The sequence below is a fragment of the Montipora capricornis genome, chromosome 7, assembly GCF_036669925.1.
Source record: "Montipora capricornis isolate CH-2021 chromosome 7, ASM3666992v2, whole genome shotgun sequence".
Taxonomy (NCBI): domain Eukaryota; kingdom Metazoa; phylum Cnidaria; class Anthozoa; order Scleractinia; family Acroporidae; genus Montipora; species Montipora capricornis.
In genome coordinates, this window is record NC_090889.1 from 6,575,096 (window position 1) to 6,592,636 (window position 17,541).

The following is a 17,541-nucleotide window of genomic DNA, read 5'->3' on the forward strand; positions in this document are numbered from 1 at the left end:
TCTGAAAATTTGGACAGAAATTAATGTCGAAGACCGAATAATTTCGGATAATCACTTTCTCAACTAAACTTCGTGGTATAATTCGCTGATTAGAATTGACGACCGCCCCGTTTACTACCCTGAGTGGCATTGTGGAGGTATTTCAATGGTGAAACATTTGAAGGACGATTCCAATAATTTTCTTTCTCTCACAGAATTGCACACTGGGTACGGAATAACAGTTTGCCCTCTTAAGTACTGTGGAACTTTGTCCACAATTAAACTCTTATGGAAAACACATCAAAACAGGTTTGTACCCAATGATCCTAAAAACGAGTATGAAAGGTTTTCAACTAAACTACTGGAAGCTCAAAAAGCAAAAAAAGTAGTTTACACAAAACTTATATCCAGGAAAATTGTACCTCCTAGGCAGGCTCAGCAGAAACAGGTAACGAAATGCAGCATAGAAGACGAAGAATGTATTAAGTGGCATGATATTTACCAACTAGCTTTTAAGTGCTGTACAAGCACAAGACTTCTCGAATTCCAGTTAAAGGTTTTGCACAGACAAATAGCAACGAACGAATTCTTGGTTAAAATCGGCCTACAATACGACCCAAACTGCTCCTTTTGCAAAGATGAACCAGAAAACCTTAGTCACCTCTTTTGGTCATTTCCCAGAGTGACCGCTTTTTGGACCTTCTTAATACAACGCTTTATTTCGTCTCAGATTATTCCAGAAAACTACCAATTCAGTCTTCTTATAGCATTAGGTTTGATGCCAGACTCCTCCAAAAATCATTGTGAAATGAATTTTTGCCTCCTTTTAGCAAGACATTATATCTGGATTTGTAAAAACAATAAAACGCTACCAAAGGTAGAAGCTTTTTCAGATATCTTAAGTCGACCTATCTATTTGAACAAAAGTGCTGCAGGCACCTTACAAACGAAGTGGGATTTACTGAAAACGTTCATTTAGAAAACCGCTCTTTTTTCTTGCTTCTTTTACTTTGATAAGTCCCTAAACCAACAAATCCTTCACTGCCTTTTCGCAACAGCCTTGCAACCGACAGCCCTTAAATTAATGCTTTGATTTTCTTTTCAGTATGGGAAGCAATGTATACTGTTTTACTGTAAATATGTAATATGTCTATCCTGTAAGTAAGTTGTTTGTTTTGTGTGTGTGTGGAATAAAAAACAAATAAATAAATAAAATAGAAAAAAAAAAAGATTTTCCTGTAGTAGTATAATGGCGCACATGGACAGGTCCCAATTTTGCGTGGAGGATGGGCATCGTGCAGGCGTGGGAAGGGGCCCCCAAAAAACCCAATAATTCCATTCACCTATTAAAACAAAGAACACTGTTTAGAAACGCAACAATTTTCGATCTACAATTTAAACATAATGTTTTGCCATCACGATTAAATGGTTTATAATCGAAATGTCCGTCACGATTTAATATGATTCGACATAAATCACAACGTAATTGATTATGCAATATTAAGTTGATTCCTTACTAATAGAAGTTGTTGTAAGATTTTTTTAAAACTTTCCTGGATTGTTCCCTACGTTATGGTGACTCGAAATGTGCTATTAAAAAAATAGGTCACCAAGCTCGTTTGAGAGACATAACTTGCTCAAGTTACTCATTTAATCATTGCGACTTCATTTATCAAGGACAAGTTTATTCCATCGGTTCAGGCTACGTTTTGCAGGAACAGGAAGCACAGCTTTGACATCATTCTTGAAATAACAAAACAGGTGAATTGTGTTGCTCAAAAGGAATAATTTAATGTCTGTTTTATGGCACAGGCACAAGTCTTGAAAAGGCACTGACTACAAATATTCTTCGGGTGCGTGATCTCGAGGAGACAATTTTGTGTCCATGAGTGATGGCTACGAATACTATTTTTCCTGTAACTTTTTTTTCTGACGTAAATTTTTTGAAATTTTTTTACAGCGCAAACAGGATGAGTAAGAGAATAAAATTATGCCAAAAAAAAGATAGGTCACCAACCTCGTTTTGGAGAAAACAGAAAGCAAACCAAGCATGACCCCTCGACAACACGCCTCCCTGATAGCGCGGTTTCACTTTCACTGTCGGACTTAAATGTTCTTTAGCATCATCAAGGCTATCACTCGACTTTTTGTTTTGTGAGTCGAAAAAGTTTCTTGTTTTGCTCTTTACTGCTGTGCTCTGAAAACGGGCATTCTTCTTTCTAGCGAGCTTTCCTGTTTTTGGCCACGTTCGATATATTAATATTCACACGTGGGTACGAGTCTTTATGGTTAAATTTAAACATTGTTTAGTTTAGAAATATCCGTTGACACAGAACTGAGCCATGAAATTTGACCATAAAGCCTCTTAGCCATGCCTAAATACGAACGTGGCTTACGCTGTATCATGCGCAGAAAAGGATGCGCAGTGCAATACTAGGGAATCACCTTAAACCAAAGTTATCAAATGTCGAAATATTAGTAGTTATAGTAAACATCGGTTTACTAAAACGTTCATGAATAATTTTTTGTTCTTTGCTGCTGTTTAAAACTTCTTGTTGTTTTCGTTTTTCTAATAAACGTATGCTTCTACGAACTAAAAAAAAATATTTTTTTGTTTTTTATTGCCGTTCAATGACATTAGAGAGTATTATTGCATTAGTAGAAGGACAAAATTGAGAACAATAATCACAAATATTTTTGACGCTTCTCGTCAAAATGAGTACATTTTGAAACAAGTTATTTTATTAGTTGGATATATGGAAACGTCGAGATGTTCTAAAAGATGATTATATAAATCTAGTTTCTGAATGAAAATCTTATTTGAACAAGAAAAAGGACATGCTAAAAAAAAAAAATTAATAATAATTATAATTACAAGTTAAATATTCAGTGACCGTTCCATTTATTTTATTTAAAACAAAAACAGGGTGGCCTTCCAGGACATTAATCCACAAAAAACACAAGGTACAAAAGACACTAAAAATAGAAGACTTTTTTTCATTAACAATACTTCATTCTGCAAAACATCCAATCTATCTTTCAATATGTGAAATGCTTGTCTACACAGGGTAAGATTAGATAATAAGCCATCTTAAAAGTTTTTAAAAAATGTTTTTAATCACCTTTATAGCGAAAATTCAACTAATCAACGTTCATTTCTACACGATAAACAACAAAACAAAACACCAAATCCTCACTCTGATAAAAAATAATTTATTTTTATTTTAATCACATCACCAACGTTTAACACGAGCTCAAAAATTTCTTTTAGTTTGTTATCCATGGATTGTATTTGCATTTCAAATAAACGTTATCCCATCAATAAAGTGCTCAATAACTGAATGTTTATATCAGATTCATCGAGTCCTATGCAGTAAATTAAATGTAATCTCTAGTCAAATCTTTGCTGTAATTTCCTTGCACATCTGCCGCTAAACCAAACTTGCATTTAGTGCCATCGTCTTTTTTCACGTACCAACTGCATTCCAAAAAGAAATGGCCGTGTAACAACATGTTTTTTGGCATAGCGGTCATTGGCTCTTTTTTCAGTGTTTTTCATGAGTTTATATTTATATTCCACCAAACTCGCTTCAACACCGCGTTCACACTCGTGTATTTTTCCATTTTTACATGGTTTAAAACAATCTAATACATGGACGGCTATCTTGGCTAACGTCGACCAATACTCACCGGTTGCGTTACACCACGGCAATTTGCATTTGCTGGAACACCACACATTAAGACTTTTTTCATCGTCACTTAAAGAAGTAGATATGGCGGTACTACAAAGAGGACAGGGAACTTCTTTGATTGTCTTACCATTTTGGGTCGTATCCGCAGTAGCAGGGCTGGTAGAAGCTTCTGCGGCCACAATTCTCTTTCTTTTCTTTTCATTGGTGGTCGATCCAGACGCACCCGGTTTTACACAATCATCAATTCCACTACTATCATTATTATTAGTGTCGTCACCAGTTTCTTCTTCCTCGTAATAATCAGCCATTTCTCCTTCTTCTTTTTCTTCTTCTTCTTCTCCATCTTTACCATCTACCTCAGCTTCATCACCCACGAATGGAGATCTGCGTTTCGATGGAGTTTTTCCCTTCTTTCTCTTAATTGGGGTCAGTATCTCCTCATCATCATCATTTCCACCGTTGATGATATCTAATAGGAAAAATTATTATTTATATAAATAATTTTTATAGAAAAAACGTATATTCATGAAAAATAAATTACTCATGCTGCATCTTCATTTTCTTGACTGGTCGTTCAACCACAACATCAGAGTCCATCGTGTCATGGGCTGGATTGACGAGAACAAGATCTGCATCATCAAACTGCATGGATTTGGCCATCTTGTGGCAGAAATTGAAATAAAAGCAAGATTTGATTGCAATGAAGAAACAAAATCTTACGATTCCTCTCTTTGGATCAGTTAGTTTTAAGATCAACATGGTGGTGTTTTCATGGATGCTCAAAAGACATGATATTTTACTCGTATCGATAAAATGAATTTTAATGAGTAACTCTCTTTCAAAACATTACAATATAATCATTAACTAGCAATCATCTTCTACGTTTTGGTAAAATATTGTCTGTGTTTGGGAAACGTGTGTTTACTACGCGTTTTTGTTTCAATACCACTTCCTTTTTGATGTGGTTCGTTAACAAATACCGGCATCAAATAATCATCAACTATCTCGGGTTTAATCAGTGTAAAACCCTTATGATCGTACATCGTACGTAAAAAATCAAGTTATCTATTTACAGATTCTTTTGTAACGGTGGAACCATCTTTATTCATGTTATTTAATACAGATGTACGAAGGTCACCCATATTGGTAGAATGTTTTTGTTCGTCGATGATGCTTGTGGTTTCTTGTGTGGGAAAACCAATGGGGTGTTTAGTAGTATTGATCGATTTATAATCCGGTTGTACCGTGGATTGTCTTATGACACTAGAAGCGGTTTGACGTGTCATGTCATCTTGCTTTTAATTAGGAAAAGCAGCTCTAGCTATTTTATCACCATGTTGTTTTAAAATACGTCTTTTTAAACGTATCAGTAATTCGATCGTGATTCCGTTTGGAAGTGGAATTCCATTGAGCCGTTTATCCTCTTCAAGTTTTAATATCGCTTGATATAGATTGGAAGCATACAGTGCTCGAGATTGACCAGTCATGTGTCATCCACACTCAATTCCAGCATTTTAGTTTGGTCGACACTAGTTTCATTTATTTTTTCACGAGTTGTCGGTAAATCTTTCCGTATTAAACCATTACCCATTTGGTTTTTTTCTTCTTGTAGTTTTTGTTTTCATTCTTAACGCAAATGTTTAGATAGTCGCGATATTCGTGCGAAATCGTCTTTCGTAATTAACCATACTCTCTTACCACGAGTGTTACTCGTCATTAGTAATATTGGGTTTAAAGTGTCCCACTTTTGCCAAGAGATATTTGCTCACTGCTCTTGCCAGAGGTTTACACTTTAACAGAGCCAATCTTCGATTCATCCACATGTTCTGATACCACGAAAAAGCTTTAAATGCCGCACTTTTCTTTCTGGCCTTTATCAATACCTGGTGTTTTCCGTAATTGTAAAATAATAAGGCCAATGCCACGAGAGGTAGTTTTTCGGTTGGTAATGGCTTGTCGTTATAAATGAAGTCGTGTATTTCTGGCCAATACTTGTCAAATATCGGATTTGGTGTCGAATATTCGCTTTCGCTCATTTATGATTTTTTATAAAATCGCTTCACGAATGCCTCTCTGTTGGGAAATACATGCTCTTTACGTACGATTCCACCAGTAAAATCGTCACGAAAATAATAAACTAATTTATGTACATCATCACCCCTGTATTCCTGATAGTCTCTCTGATATGGTCGGAAAATGGTGACTGTTCTTTTGTTTTTAAAAGCGTTATTGTCCATAAATGATTTTGATTTAAGGATTGAAATGCTCAGTTAACCCTTTCTCTGGTGTTACATACGACCAAAAACGATCTTGTATGGACTGTTCCAGGTGTAGATATATGAATACATAACCACCTCGGCTGGCTATCTTTGATTTATAGTATTCTAGAAAAAAGGTTCACATCTTGTTTAACTGTAAGAAACTTTTGCATTGTGTTCTGCCAGGAAATGAAAGAAAAAAATCCAGAAGCTTGAGATCGTAATGCCGTGGCATTTATCAAACGAGGGTAGAGCGCTTGTTGTGTGATAAATACTAATAGATTTAAATGATGTACCATTTTGGTCAAAATACCAATCATATCATCGCTCTTGTAGAGTTGGTTCATCCAATCATCAAATATTAATATGGTTGTTGTTCGTTTTTATTATTTTGTACCAGTTCTTCGATTTGTCGTTTAGTAGGGAAAGTAGAGTAAAAGTTCACATCGGCTTCTTTTTCTAGAGTGTCGAAAAGTCGCGATTGCCATGCAGATCCCTTAAAATAATGAATATTGTCCAAGGAAGTGTCTTGTTTCCATTCACCATTTTCGTTTTAACAGTGGCGTGTAATATTTTGTGTCTATGAAGTAGAATTTTAGCTAATAAAGTCGTTTTGCCCACCATGGTGTGTCCTTTTAATGGGGACATAGTTTTTGAGTGAATCTAGCTGTTGTTAATGGGGACATAAAAATTTGGTTTTATCAACGGAGTTGATAATGTAAATTGGCCACCGTACAGAGATTCTAAAAGCGGACGTTTCGAGCGTTAGCCCTTCGTCAGAGCGAATCGAGGGATTATGGGTTACGTGTAGTTTTTATAGTAGAGTAGGAGCTACGCTATTGGTGGTAACATGGCAACGTGAAGAATAGGAATATATTAGTTAAATGAAAAGCATTCGTTAATACCGTGAGGATTAAGGGTGCCGATTTGAAAGATGAATTTTTGTTCCAGATTCTTGCGGTTTTCCGTCGTACCTAGATGTAGGGAAAGGCCGCAGATAGCCATGTGTTTTTTGGAGTGGTTAGGCAGATAAAAATGGCGAGCGACTGGCTTAGATGCATCTTTGTCATTCTTCTCAACATCGCGAAGGTGTTCGCGGAATCGGTCACCTAGTCGTCTACCTGTCTCACCAATGTATAATTTATTGCATAACGTACAGGTTATGCAATAAATGACATTTGAGGAGGTACATGTGAAACGATCGGTGATCTTAACAGATCGCTTAGGTCCCGATATCTTGCTAGTGTTAACAATGAAAAGACAAGTTTTGCATCGTGAGCGTGCGCATTTGATTTGCTCTGACAAAGGGCTAACGCTCGAAACGTCAGCTTTTAGAATCTCTGTACGGTGGCCAATTTACATTATCAACTCCGTTGATAAACCAAATTTTTGTGTACTACTTCCCCACCGACGCAGCACCACAGTTTCTTTAGAAACTACCCCTTCATTCATTAGAACAATAATATACTGCCAGACAATAAAACAGTGTTCTTTGCTTTATGCCATACTTAAGGGTATGCTGGGGGATGGTATGTATGCTGGTGAAATAGGAGTTCGAAAAAGAGTTCTTTTAGAGATGCGGCATTCATGTACCCCTGATGCCAACAAAGAGGCTGTGCTACAAGCTTTAAAGAGCACGACTCAGAGCTTCGTGTCCTTGTAGCCACTATTGCCTTTGGCATGGGTGTGGATAGTAGAGGAGTACACGGTACAGTTATACATTTGGGCCATCAAAAAATATAGAGGAATATACAGGAGACCGGTCGAGGTGGAAGGGATGGCAAACAGACTGTTGCCCACATTATTTATCAAGGGCTACTTCTCAATCATGGTGAGAAAGACATAAAGCAATATGTTAAATCCGAAGAATGCCGTAGGAAAACTCTTATGTGTCAGTTTGACAATTGCAAACATGTCAACTGCCCTGACCCAAAACACTTATGCTGTGACAACTGTGCCAAGAACTGTTACTGTAACAGTAATGAGTGTAGAAAACTGACCATGTTCCCAGGTTGTGCCAACCAAACAGGACAAAATCCACCCAGTACTGATCGTACAAGAATAATTTCGGTGCAACAAAAAAATGCCCTGTTTTCAAAGTTGTCATCTTACCATAGATACCTTGTACGTCAAGTCATTAGCAAATCACCTGGTGGTCAGCTTCCAACTCTAACTAACCTACAATTCATGCTTAGATTCTCAAACCAGCAGATTTATCAGGTTCTTGAAAATTGTAGCAAGATATTTACTTTAGAAGATGTTATATCAAATGTTGAAATCTGGCACAAACAACATGCTTTAAAATAATGGAAAGTATCAGCTCAATTTTTGGTGACTGTGCCACTGAAATTACCATGTATGAAAATATCGAAGATAAAGACGAAGAAAGTGACACATGGCTTGGAGACTGGGACAGACTAATGGATGATGAAGAGCTATGTCATTACTAGATGACTCAGAGAATGACTCCCTTGGTAACTCAGTGGACACTGAGAATATCCCACAAGCAGCAGTAAGTGCTCTAGAAAATCTGACTGTTTCAACATAATTTATTTTTTCCTCAGCGTGTGAGCCAGCCCTGCTCCTCGAATATGACAAATTTTGTTTCTAATTTTGGAAATAGTGCATTTGAGTAACAAAACAATTATCATACTGTGTACTTTAGCAATGGAAATGTTTTCAGTGAAAAACTATGTCATTGTACATTTAATAATCCCAGGGTTGACATCAATTAATTTGCATAATTTGTCAGATTTTAATTTCCTCAGTAAACCACTGTGTAGATCAAATAAAAGCATGGGCAGCCTAAATTGTGCATTTCTACAGCACACTAAAATAAAAAAAAATCGGCGCCCTTTCCTTCCACTCGTGGTACATAGCCTCCATACTAAACTTCTTTAAATCTTCTTTGGAAGCTGTCCGTAATAAGGATGGATTTTTCCATGAACATAAATCGTTCACTTCCGTCAATACTTTTCGTAAAACATGTTTGATTACTATGTGCACCACAGGTTCACATTTTACAACAGCACTTGCGAGTCTTTCTGGAGGACCGTGAACTAAGGCTTTTCCAAGAGCCTCATAGCAAGGTTCAAGCGTCTTACTAGCCATCCTCGACGGGTAATTGACGATAACTTTTACCTTCGTCTCAGTACGAACATTGTTATTGCCCGGCTTACTTATCGGTGTTGAAGTTAACAAAGGACGAAGCGAGGACAAATCAGGAGTAGATACCCCGATACCAGGATCCTTTAAATGCCCAAACGCATTGTAGACTACATGGTACAGCTTCTGGAATGCTCTGTTTGGATTGTAAGTAAAAGAAGTACAAGTGGTAGGTGCTGGAGAAACAAACATCTTGACACCCCAGGACTAAGCTTGTTCTGAGCTGTCGTTGAACACTCTGGAACAGTGTCTGAATCTTTTCGTAATCTTTTCACCCTGGCTGTCTCCACGTTACCATCAAAACTGCTCGTGAGTTCTTGTTTCAAGTCAAAGATGTTTTTCTCTAACTTCTCAAGTTTAAAGGGACAGGGTCATGTGCTGCGCATGCGTGAGCTTCCGATCGAATCTTGAAAAGTTCCGGCGGAATTTTTCAATTTGTGCAGTCGCCAACTTCAAGATGGCGTCGACTAGTGGTGGTGGCGGCGGTCACGGAGGAAAAAGGAAAAATTCAGGTCGAAAGCGGATATTTCGCGATTCAAAAGAGGCGAAGAAGGAGTGGGAGAGATGTCACAAACGTATTTACCTTGAAAATAACATTTTTAAATCGTGGCTTCAGGCAAAATTTAACGCAGGATACGAAGCCTGTACTGACAGCGCCTTCGCAGCGCATTTGTTGTCATTGGAATTTCGTAGGAGGTAAGTTCCGTTTCTGTGTTCCTGTTGATTAATTTACCTTCCAGTGAAGAAAAGAACTACCACTTGATTTCTCTCGTTTGTTTGCAGAGATGAATCAAGCGTAGACGTCCTTTCTAGTTCGATCTCTCATGTGACGCGAAAACATGTCGATGTCGGTGTGGAAATTGAAGGTGCGAGTAGTCAATGTATTATTTCATACGAGCAGCAATTTTATTCATCATCTGCTTGGACTTAGAAAAATTGTGTCTTTTACAGGGCCACCGACCTCAACTCCTGTGAAGCCTTCGGTTGAGCCATGTATTGTTGAATCACCGATCGTTGGTTGTCAAGAACAAAGTCCAGTCAAATGTTCCCTCGATGGAAGCACTGCTAACAACCTTACCACACCTCATGAAAAGTAAACGTGTGTTTTTGTTCTTACTATCAATTTACTATTATTTTAATATCTTACCGTCTGTGTGTGTACTGTGTTGTAAATTGTATACATACAAGTACGAGTTTGGTTTATCTGGGTGCATGCCAAAACACAAACAGTTTCATGACTGTCGCACTCATTTCATTCCATAACATTTCATTTCACTTCTGTCTTCAGTTCCAATTTGAAATTGAACTCTTCACTTTTTACTGACGATGAGGGATCAGCAGAGGAGTCAGAAGACAGTTCTTCTGAAATTGTGAGGTATGAAATAAAGTTGAAGTGCACTTTGAATAGTTTACAGAACAAGTCAGTTACCCATGTTTTTATGTTGATAATATATTTTGAATTTATATTATCTCTTGCACATGAAGTACATGTAAAAACAGTTTATTAGTAACTGCAAGAAACAATGCTTAAAATTTGTTACAGCATTATATAGATATCCCTACCTTTGGAATTGTTTTATGATAACAGCCTTCTCAAATAGTGTCCACCAGATCACAACTAGTTCTGGGGTTTGGTTTTACCTTTTATACATGTATCATACAGGAAGAGATGCTGAATGAGGGGACAGATCTTCTTAATTGAAGAAACTGACTGTTTAGTAAAATGTTTGAATACGACTACAGTCATGTTAATGTTTTGTTTTGTTCAGATACAAGAAGCTATATAATTCTGCCATCCAACAGTTGAATGCTGATGACTCCATTTCAGATGATAGTGGTGCTGAGTCTGAGGAAATGGAGTAAGTACATGTAGATTTTAATGTGAAAATTGAAACACCTTCCCATTATTTTTTCCCTACCTTTTGTTCATTAATTGTTATTTACTTTTTAAGGTAACATTTATTTTTTTGATCTCTTTCAGTCTGAATTTCATTGAAAGCAATTCGTCTGATGATGAAAGTTTGATGGAAGATGTGGGCACTCTTGTGGAGGAATCTGATGTTGAGATGCCTACAGAAGATATTCCATGTGTGGAGGATAGACCAGATGTTTCATGTGTGGATGACAGACCAGATGTTTCATGTGTGGATGACAGACCAGATGTTCCATGTGTGGAGGACAGACCAGATGTTCCATGCGTGGAGGATAGACCAGAATGTGGGCCTCACCGCAAACTAAGCAGAGGTGAAGACCTCTTCAAGTTTCGTAAAGAGGTTAAACTTGCCAGAGAGAGAAAGTTTATCTGCTCCCTAGACCTTTTTCTAAAGTTGTTTGAGGGAAGTTGTAAGACACCTGACTGTGACAAAGCCCTACAGGTCAAACATCACTTTGTGGGAACAACACTTGTTGTAAATACATGGTGCAAGGATGGACACACCTTCAGGTTTGCCTCATCTGAGGAGTTAAATGGCATGTTTAGCAACAACTTACAGGCTGCAGCAGCAATCCTTCTGTCAGGCAACAATTTCAGCAAAGTCAGTCGAATGGCTGACTTCATGGGCCTGTCCTTTCTGTCATCTTCAACTTTCTATCGTATGCAGCGACTATATTTGTTTCCAGCAGTTGAGGAGTGGTGGTCCTGGATGCGTGAAGAGTTGGTGAAGGAGTTTGCTGGTTCTGAGGTAGTTGTGGGTGGAGATGGACAATGTGACTCTCCTGGGTTCAGTGCCAAGAACCTATGTTATTTCCTGATGGAAATAACCTCAAGTTACATCCTAGAAATTGAGGTGAGGGACAAGCGTCACGTGGGCCTTGCATCTACAAACATGGAAAAGGACGCTTTGAAAAATGCATTATCCAGGCTTAAAAATGTACTTAATGTCGTTGAGTTGGCAACTGATGCATCATCTTCCATTAAAAAGCTTATTGGTAAGTCAACATTATTGTTGTGATATCCTTACTTGTGTTGTAAGTCAAAACAGAAAATATAGAGTAATGTAATGTTTTATAAATAGACTGACTATTCTAGTAACAGACACACTTTACCAGTATCTTGTTTGTCAGGCAGAGATAGATCAAACAGGCAGATCAAATATGCTATACCTATTAGTATAATTGGTAGCTTTTATTATTAGTATTATTGTTACTATTACTGTTAGTATTGTTATTTTTGTTAGTGTTGTTGTTATTATTATTATTATTAGTAGTAGTAGTAGTAGTAGTAGTAGTAGTAGTAGTAGTAGTAGTAGTAGTATATACCACACACGTGAATAGTGCTTTTCGCACGTACTGATTGGCTAGCTTGGAGGTGATTAGGCAAGTAGTATTCACCTCCGAGCAGCCGAAGAAAAACAAAAGGACTTTTGTCGGCATGTTGTCACAAAGAAAGTTACTCTTTGGGCTGCTAGTTATTCAGCCTGTGTGGTATATACTAAAACAATTATTCACCTCAGTGTCGGTGAAAGTGGTGGATATTTACCTCCACTTCGGTGAGTAATTGATAATTACTATTATTATCGATGCAAAAATGAGAATTTGATGCACGTAGCAAAATTTGTAAGAATCCTATCTTAATTTTTTACGTTGCTATTTTCACACAGCAAATGAGTTTGGGGAAGTCTTTCATAGCCTTGATGTTTGGCACAAGTCCAAGAGCATCAGGAAATGCTTGGCCAAGGTACTCCGTATGCATTTGCAGTAAAATCACCGAGTTTACAGCTTGATGTAAACAAAAAAGAAGGGATTATTGTCATACCCTACAGCTGTGACTGTAGTGCTTCTCTTTGGGAGGGGTGCAAGAAGGTTCAACATTTTACAGTGTACTTGCACAGACCCAATTTCATCAAGAACCTAAATGATTACTGTGGGTTATACAATTTCTCTAATGTTGTTTGGATAACATATAAATTCAATTACATAATATTATTGCACTTTGTCAGATAGGACAAGCCAAGTCCATGAGTAAAATAAAAGCCTGGTCAGATGCTATCATCAAGCACTTCTGGTATTGCTGCTGTGTGTGTAAGCAGTCAGAATCCACATCTGATGAAGAGGCTTTAAAGGTGATGAAAGTAAGTAACTCCCATTATCTTATGATCAGTCTACAGTTTGGTCTATTGCATTCATTCTATGAACTTTGAGTTGCCAGTTCAGTTTAATACTTTTAATGATGTATTGATTGTTTATTTCATTTTTTTCCTACAAGGATAAGTGGATTGGCCTCCTACACCATGTGTGTGATTCACATGTCTGGTTGTCTGGGAAATGCGACCACGAAGACCAGGTCCATAACCCCAGTCTACCTTGGTTTGATAGGCGTGACAATGACTATGCAGAGTTGCAAAAGATAATTTTAAACCCGGAGTTACTTGAAAGTTTCAAATACTATGTGAGGTTCAGGTAACACATTACTTACTTTAGGGCAAAACTTTGTAATAAATAATGAATCCGTTTCAACAATTAATCGTGCAGATAAGATACATGTACAGTTGTATTTCACAATTGTTTCACTCAAAGTAAGCTACCTTGGTAAATGTCACATTGGTATAACTAGCACACCATAAAATTTTAAGCTGGCTGCATTTCCATTTGTTTTCTTACTTTTCTCAGACACACAGGCAACATCGAATGTGCCAACAGCCTGTCACTAGTGTACACACCAAAGAGAACACCCTTTAGGTATGTCCATAGTCCATAGTATGTTATGTATAATTGTCATGTCTGGTTGACAAAAATAGGAACAATGTTAGATTATAACATGTTGTTTCCATAAAATTGAACTGTAAGGTGCATGAGATGTCTCCTTTCACGACTAGGAAGACACTTAGCTAAAATTATCATTATTTTGCTTGTATAGTTACAGGGCTTACAAGGTTAGGAAGTACCTAGCAGCCATGGACTGGAACTTCCATCTAGGTCTTGCTTCAGCCACCAATAAGTCAGGCAGCGAGATCACCTCTCGGAAGTATAATCAACGGACCAAGCAGTGGGATTTGAGAACTGTCAAGGCTCTCAAGACCTATGAGTACATCCCACTCCTCATAGCTAGAATTTTACATAGCAGATTGGCAGATAATGATATTGTCACACGTAATGTGTCACTCAATGCAAGTGACCCTAGGCTTTTGGCACCCACTATTGCTGCTAACCCTCCCCCATCCTCAAATGAATTGTTGCAAAGGAGGAGTAGATTTAGTCTGCCCTCTAAGGATAATGATCCAGAGGACACAGACAACAACACTTCACCTATGGAGCATTAAAACACAGGGTTGATGTTATCAAATTGTTGATTTAGTGTAACATTTTTGCCTTCAATTCTCACAAATTTGTAACATATCTGGGTGAGAAAGTAAGTGTTGATCATTTTACAAAAAAGCTAGTGTTCAACTTTGAACGTTAAAAGAAAAAAGTGTCAATGCATCTATTGATCACAGTGCTCAATGAGAGTAAATAACTCACATCTGTATGTACATTATTATAATTCATTGCAACAATAGTTACTTGTTCCCAGAGTATATCATTAATCAGTTGCAACTCACGCTCAACGTTGAGCACATTTGGAACTACTCGAATTAGACTTCAGATTTCTACTCTCAAATATAAAATAGTAAAGAATTTTTGTTTTGTTTTGAGCACCAGTTAGAAATTTCCCAGGGCAATGGTTGCAGCTTTCACTGAGAGAATAAAATTATAATTTCTTTCTTTATTTTGTGCTACTGGGAGTAAAATAATTTTTACTACCTAGTTCACCATTACTTATCAATTTATTTTATTCAAATATAGAGCAGTCACTAGGATCTATTTACATGTAATCCAAAGAAAACTGGAGAAAATCTTGTGTTGAAGCTACATGTATTCATATACAGTAACCATTTGCATCTATATTTTGGTAATCCAAAGATAAATAGAGATAATTATTGTTGAACTATAACAATGAAAAATTCATGCTACTGTTACATACACCAAGGAAACTCATCCTGAAAATTCGAACTGAAAAACTGCTCAATGGAAAGAAGTACAAGTGGTTGTCATGTCACTCACTGGAATAAGTGTGGGACTGTAGGTAATAAGAACTGGATACTGGCCAATTGATTTTTTTTCTGCATTTCTATGGATGAGCTGCACAAATTTTCATAAAATGCTTGAAGTTGAACAATTGTGTATATATGATGAGAGCTAGTACATGTAATAACAGCTGGTTTTCATTGCTTAAACACTGAATAGACTTGTAGCTTCTAAATAAACAGTGAAATCCACTTCCAACGAATAATTTAATGCTCCCTATACCCCATATAAACCCCAGTGAGTGATGGGAACTGTGCCCTTATTTTTAACACAACACAAGAAGGGCACACACGTCTGTTCCCTCTCCCCAAGTGCCCATGTCTGGCCAATATAAATTGCCTATAAGCAGCTTTTCGGAAAGCTCTTGTGCTGTTGTCCTCCCTATCATTCCTGATATCTCCCATATTACGAATGCACAGTTGCAGTACATCAGGATCAAGACATAATTTGCCAAAGCGTGCAGATGTTGTTATGCAATTTCTTTGCTGGCAGCATTTATTTTCTATTGCTTGTGGCATAGGCCTGCACAGGCTACATACACACCACTCGACCAGTGGGGCACTCCCTGACGGGCCAGGATCAACTTCACCAGCTGATGGTTCAGCCACTGCTGTGGTTGTTGCGCTGGCAAGTGCAGTTTCGGTGGTGTCTTCCTCCCCAACCATGTTTGTGCCCTCTGCATCTAAGTCATCCTCCATTATGAGGAGAGTGTGAATATAATCCATACTCCCCACTCCTCTGCGAAGACTTCGTACAGCCAATTTCCTCACCATCCCTTCATCAAGAGTAGCAATAAAATCCTAAAACCATTTAAAAGCAATGTAATTACTGTGCTGAATTATATCACAAGGATGCCGGCCAACATAATAACAATAACTTTAAAGTTATGTTTAATTGAAACCAAATACTTGTTAGGGTTAGTGGGTAAACATTTTCCACAAATTTTTATCACATACAAAGCTAACAGGCTTGACAACAACAACAACAACAAGTTTATTTCTCTCACTTTGCCTAGTTAAATAAATACATTATGAGAAATAAAAATAAAATAGGAGAGCACTGGCTGCCTAGAATAACTGAGAAGTAATAATGATAGGCAGGCAAGAAACACAAGCACATAATCTAAAATATTTCATTTACACAAGGTAAGGAATGATTTTGTCTTTAATGAAAATGCTTTAATGAAAATGCTCCTAAAACAGAGTACACTATACTAGGAGATAAATAAATAGTAAATAATTAAAATAGTAATAAATATATGTAAAAGAAGAAGCTTATTTACATTTCAATTTTTAGAATAGGTATCTACATTTAAAAATTGCCCACTGTACAAAATTTATCCACACAAGATTGAATCTGGAGTTGGATTGAATCTGGAGTTCTCCAGATCTTATCTGGAGTTGGAGTGTAGTAAGGTCTAGATTATATACGAGATTTTGGTTGCCGCAGTGGAAAAAAATTCGCACTTACAATACACACGTGGCAGTGCAAGAAGGTATTCGTACACACGAAAGCAACTTCCCTCGAGATGCACCGATTGTACAAGAGACGAGAGAATGGATTACCTTCACGTCATTGTTTTCTTTGATGCGTTGTTGCTCTTCACTTGGAACATCGCCGCCACTCGATAGACGAAACCCATCGAGTCTAGGTCGCACTCTTCTTTGAGCGGGTTGAGATGTATTATCCTGTAACTCCTAAAAGTCAAAAAGCAAAGAAAATTTAGAGCCAATTCAGCCTGCAACTTCAGGGAATTTCTGACTGTAAACATACTCTGTTTCTGCAAGGTTTATCCCTTGTTCCACATTTGCAGTTATTGCTGCAAAGCACATTTCTTCCTTTGCAAGGGCATCCTCGGTTGCTGTTCTCCTTGCGCTTTGTAGTACACGCACTTTTGCATTTACAAACCGTTGAAGGAGTAGCAGATGCTTCCTAATGAACAAATACAAAAATTCTGAGCGACCTCGTTTACATGAAAGTCATGAATGCAAAATACATGTAAATTATTTTCACTTACCGGCAAATCCACAATGGCGTCCGACATTTTCCAAGAGCGCGAGAGCGAGTGACGACGCGCGTGCGCAGCTCATGACACTGTCCCTTTAAGAAGGCGTTTATAACATGGGTTTGTACACACAAACAAGTCATTTTCGGAGTAGACGTTGACGTTGATGTCAAGGGATAGTGCGGATTTAATTAACTTTGGAAGATCGTGAGCTGTTTTCCCAAATACTTTTATCCTTTCTTTGACAGGAGGAGTACTACCACATATATAGCATCGAAGGTCACCATTAACAAGCTTTTTTGGTGTATTAACCTCCAATACGAACCGATAAACACAACATTTTAAACATCGAATACCTTTAAGAGTTTTCGCGCATAAA

General features: G+C 37.5%; 2 protein-coding genes across 4 annotated transcripts; one reads left to right on the forward strand and one right to left on the reverse strand.

The window, feature by feature from the left end:
* Window positions 1-9,795: 9,795 nt before the first annotated feature.
* On the forward strand, window positions 9,796-15,019 carry LOC138057441 (uncharacterized). 3 transcript variants are annotated; one of them, XM_068903466.1, is made up of 9 exons: window positions 9,891-9,960; window positions 10,046-10,187; window positions 10,383-10,469; window positions 10,864-10,953; window positions 11,076-12,022; window positions 12,694-12,770; window positions 13,033-13,164; window positions 13,299-13,771; window positions 13,950-15,019. In XM_068903466.1, the coding sequence occupies exons 4-8, from the start codon at window positions 10,949-10,951 to the stop codon at window positions 13,494-13,496; spliced, it is 1,359 nt and encodes a 452-aa protein (XP_068759567.1). In that variant the 5' UTR covers window positions 9,891-9,960; window positions 10,046-10,187; window positions 10,383-10,469; window positions 10,864-10,948; the 3' UTR covers window positions 13,497-13,771; window positions 13,950-15,019. The 3 variants fall into 3 exon arrangements, with proteins under 3 accessions (XP_068759565.1, XP_068759566.1, XP_068759567.1); XM_068903464.1 differs by having other exon boundaries at window positions 9,796-10,187; XM_068903465.1 differs by lacking the exon at window positions 13,950-15,019 and having other exon boundaries at window positions 9,796-10,187; window positions 13,299-13,829.
* Window positions 15,020-15,176: 157 nt separating this feature from the next.
* Window positions 15,177-17,201, reverse strand: LOC138055437 (uncharacterized). The gene is made up of 4 exons (XM_068901370.1): window positions 17,175-17,201; window positions 16,931-17,089; window positions 16,723-16,854; window positions 15,177-15,957 (listed from the first exon to the last, which is right to left on the reverse strand). The coding sequence occupies exons 1-4, from the start codon at window positions 17,199-17,201 to the stop codon at window positions 15,364-15,366; spliced, it is 912 nt and encodes a 303-aa protein (XP_068757471.1). The 3' UTR covers window positions 15,177-15,363.
* Between the last annotated feature and the right edge of the window lie 340 nt (window positions 17,202-17,541).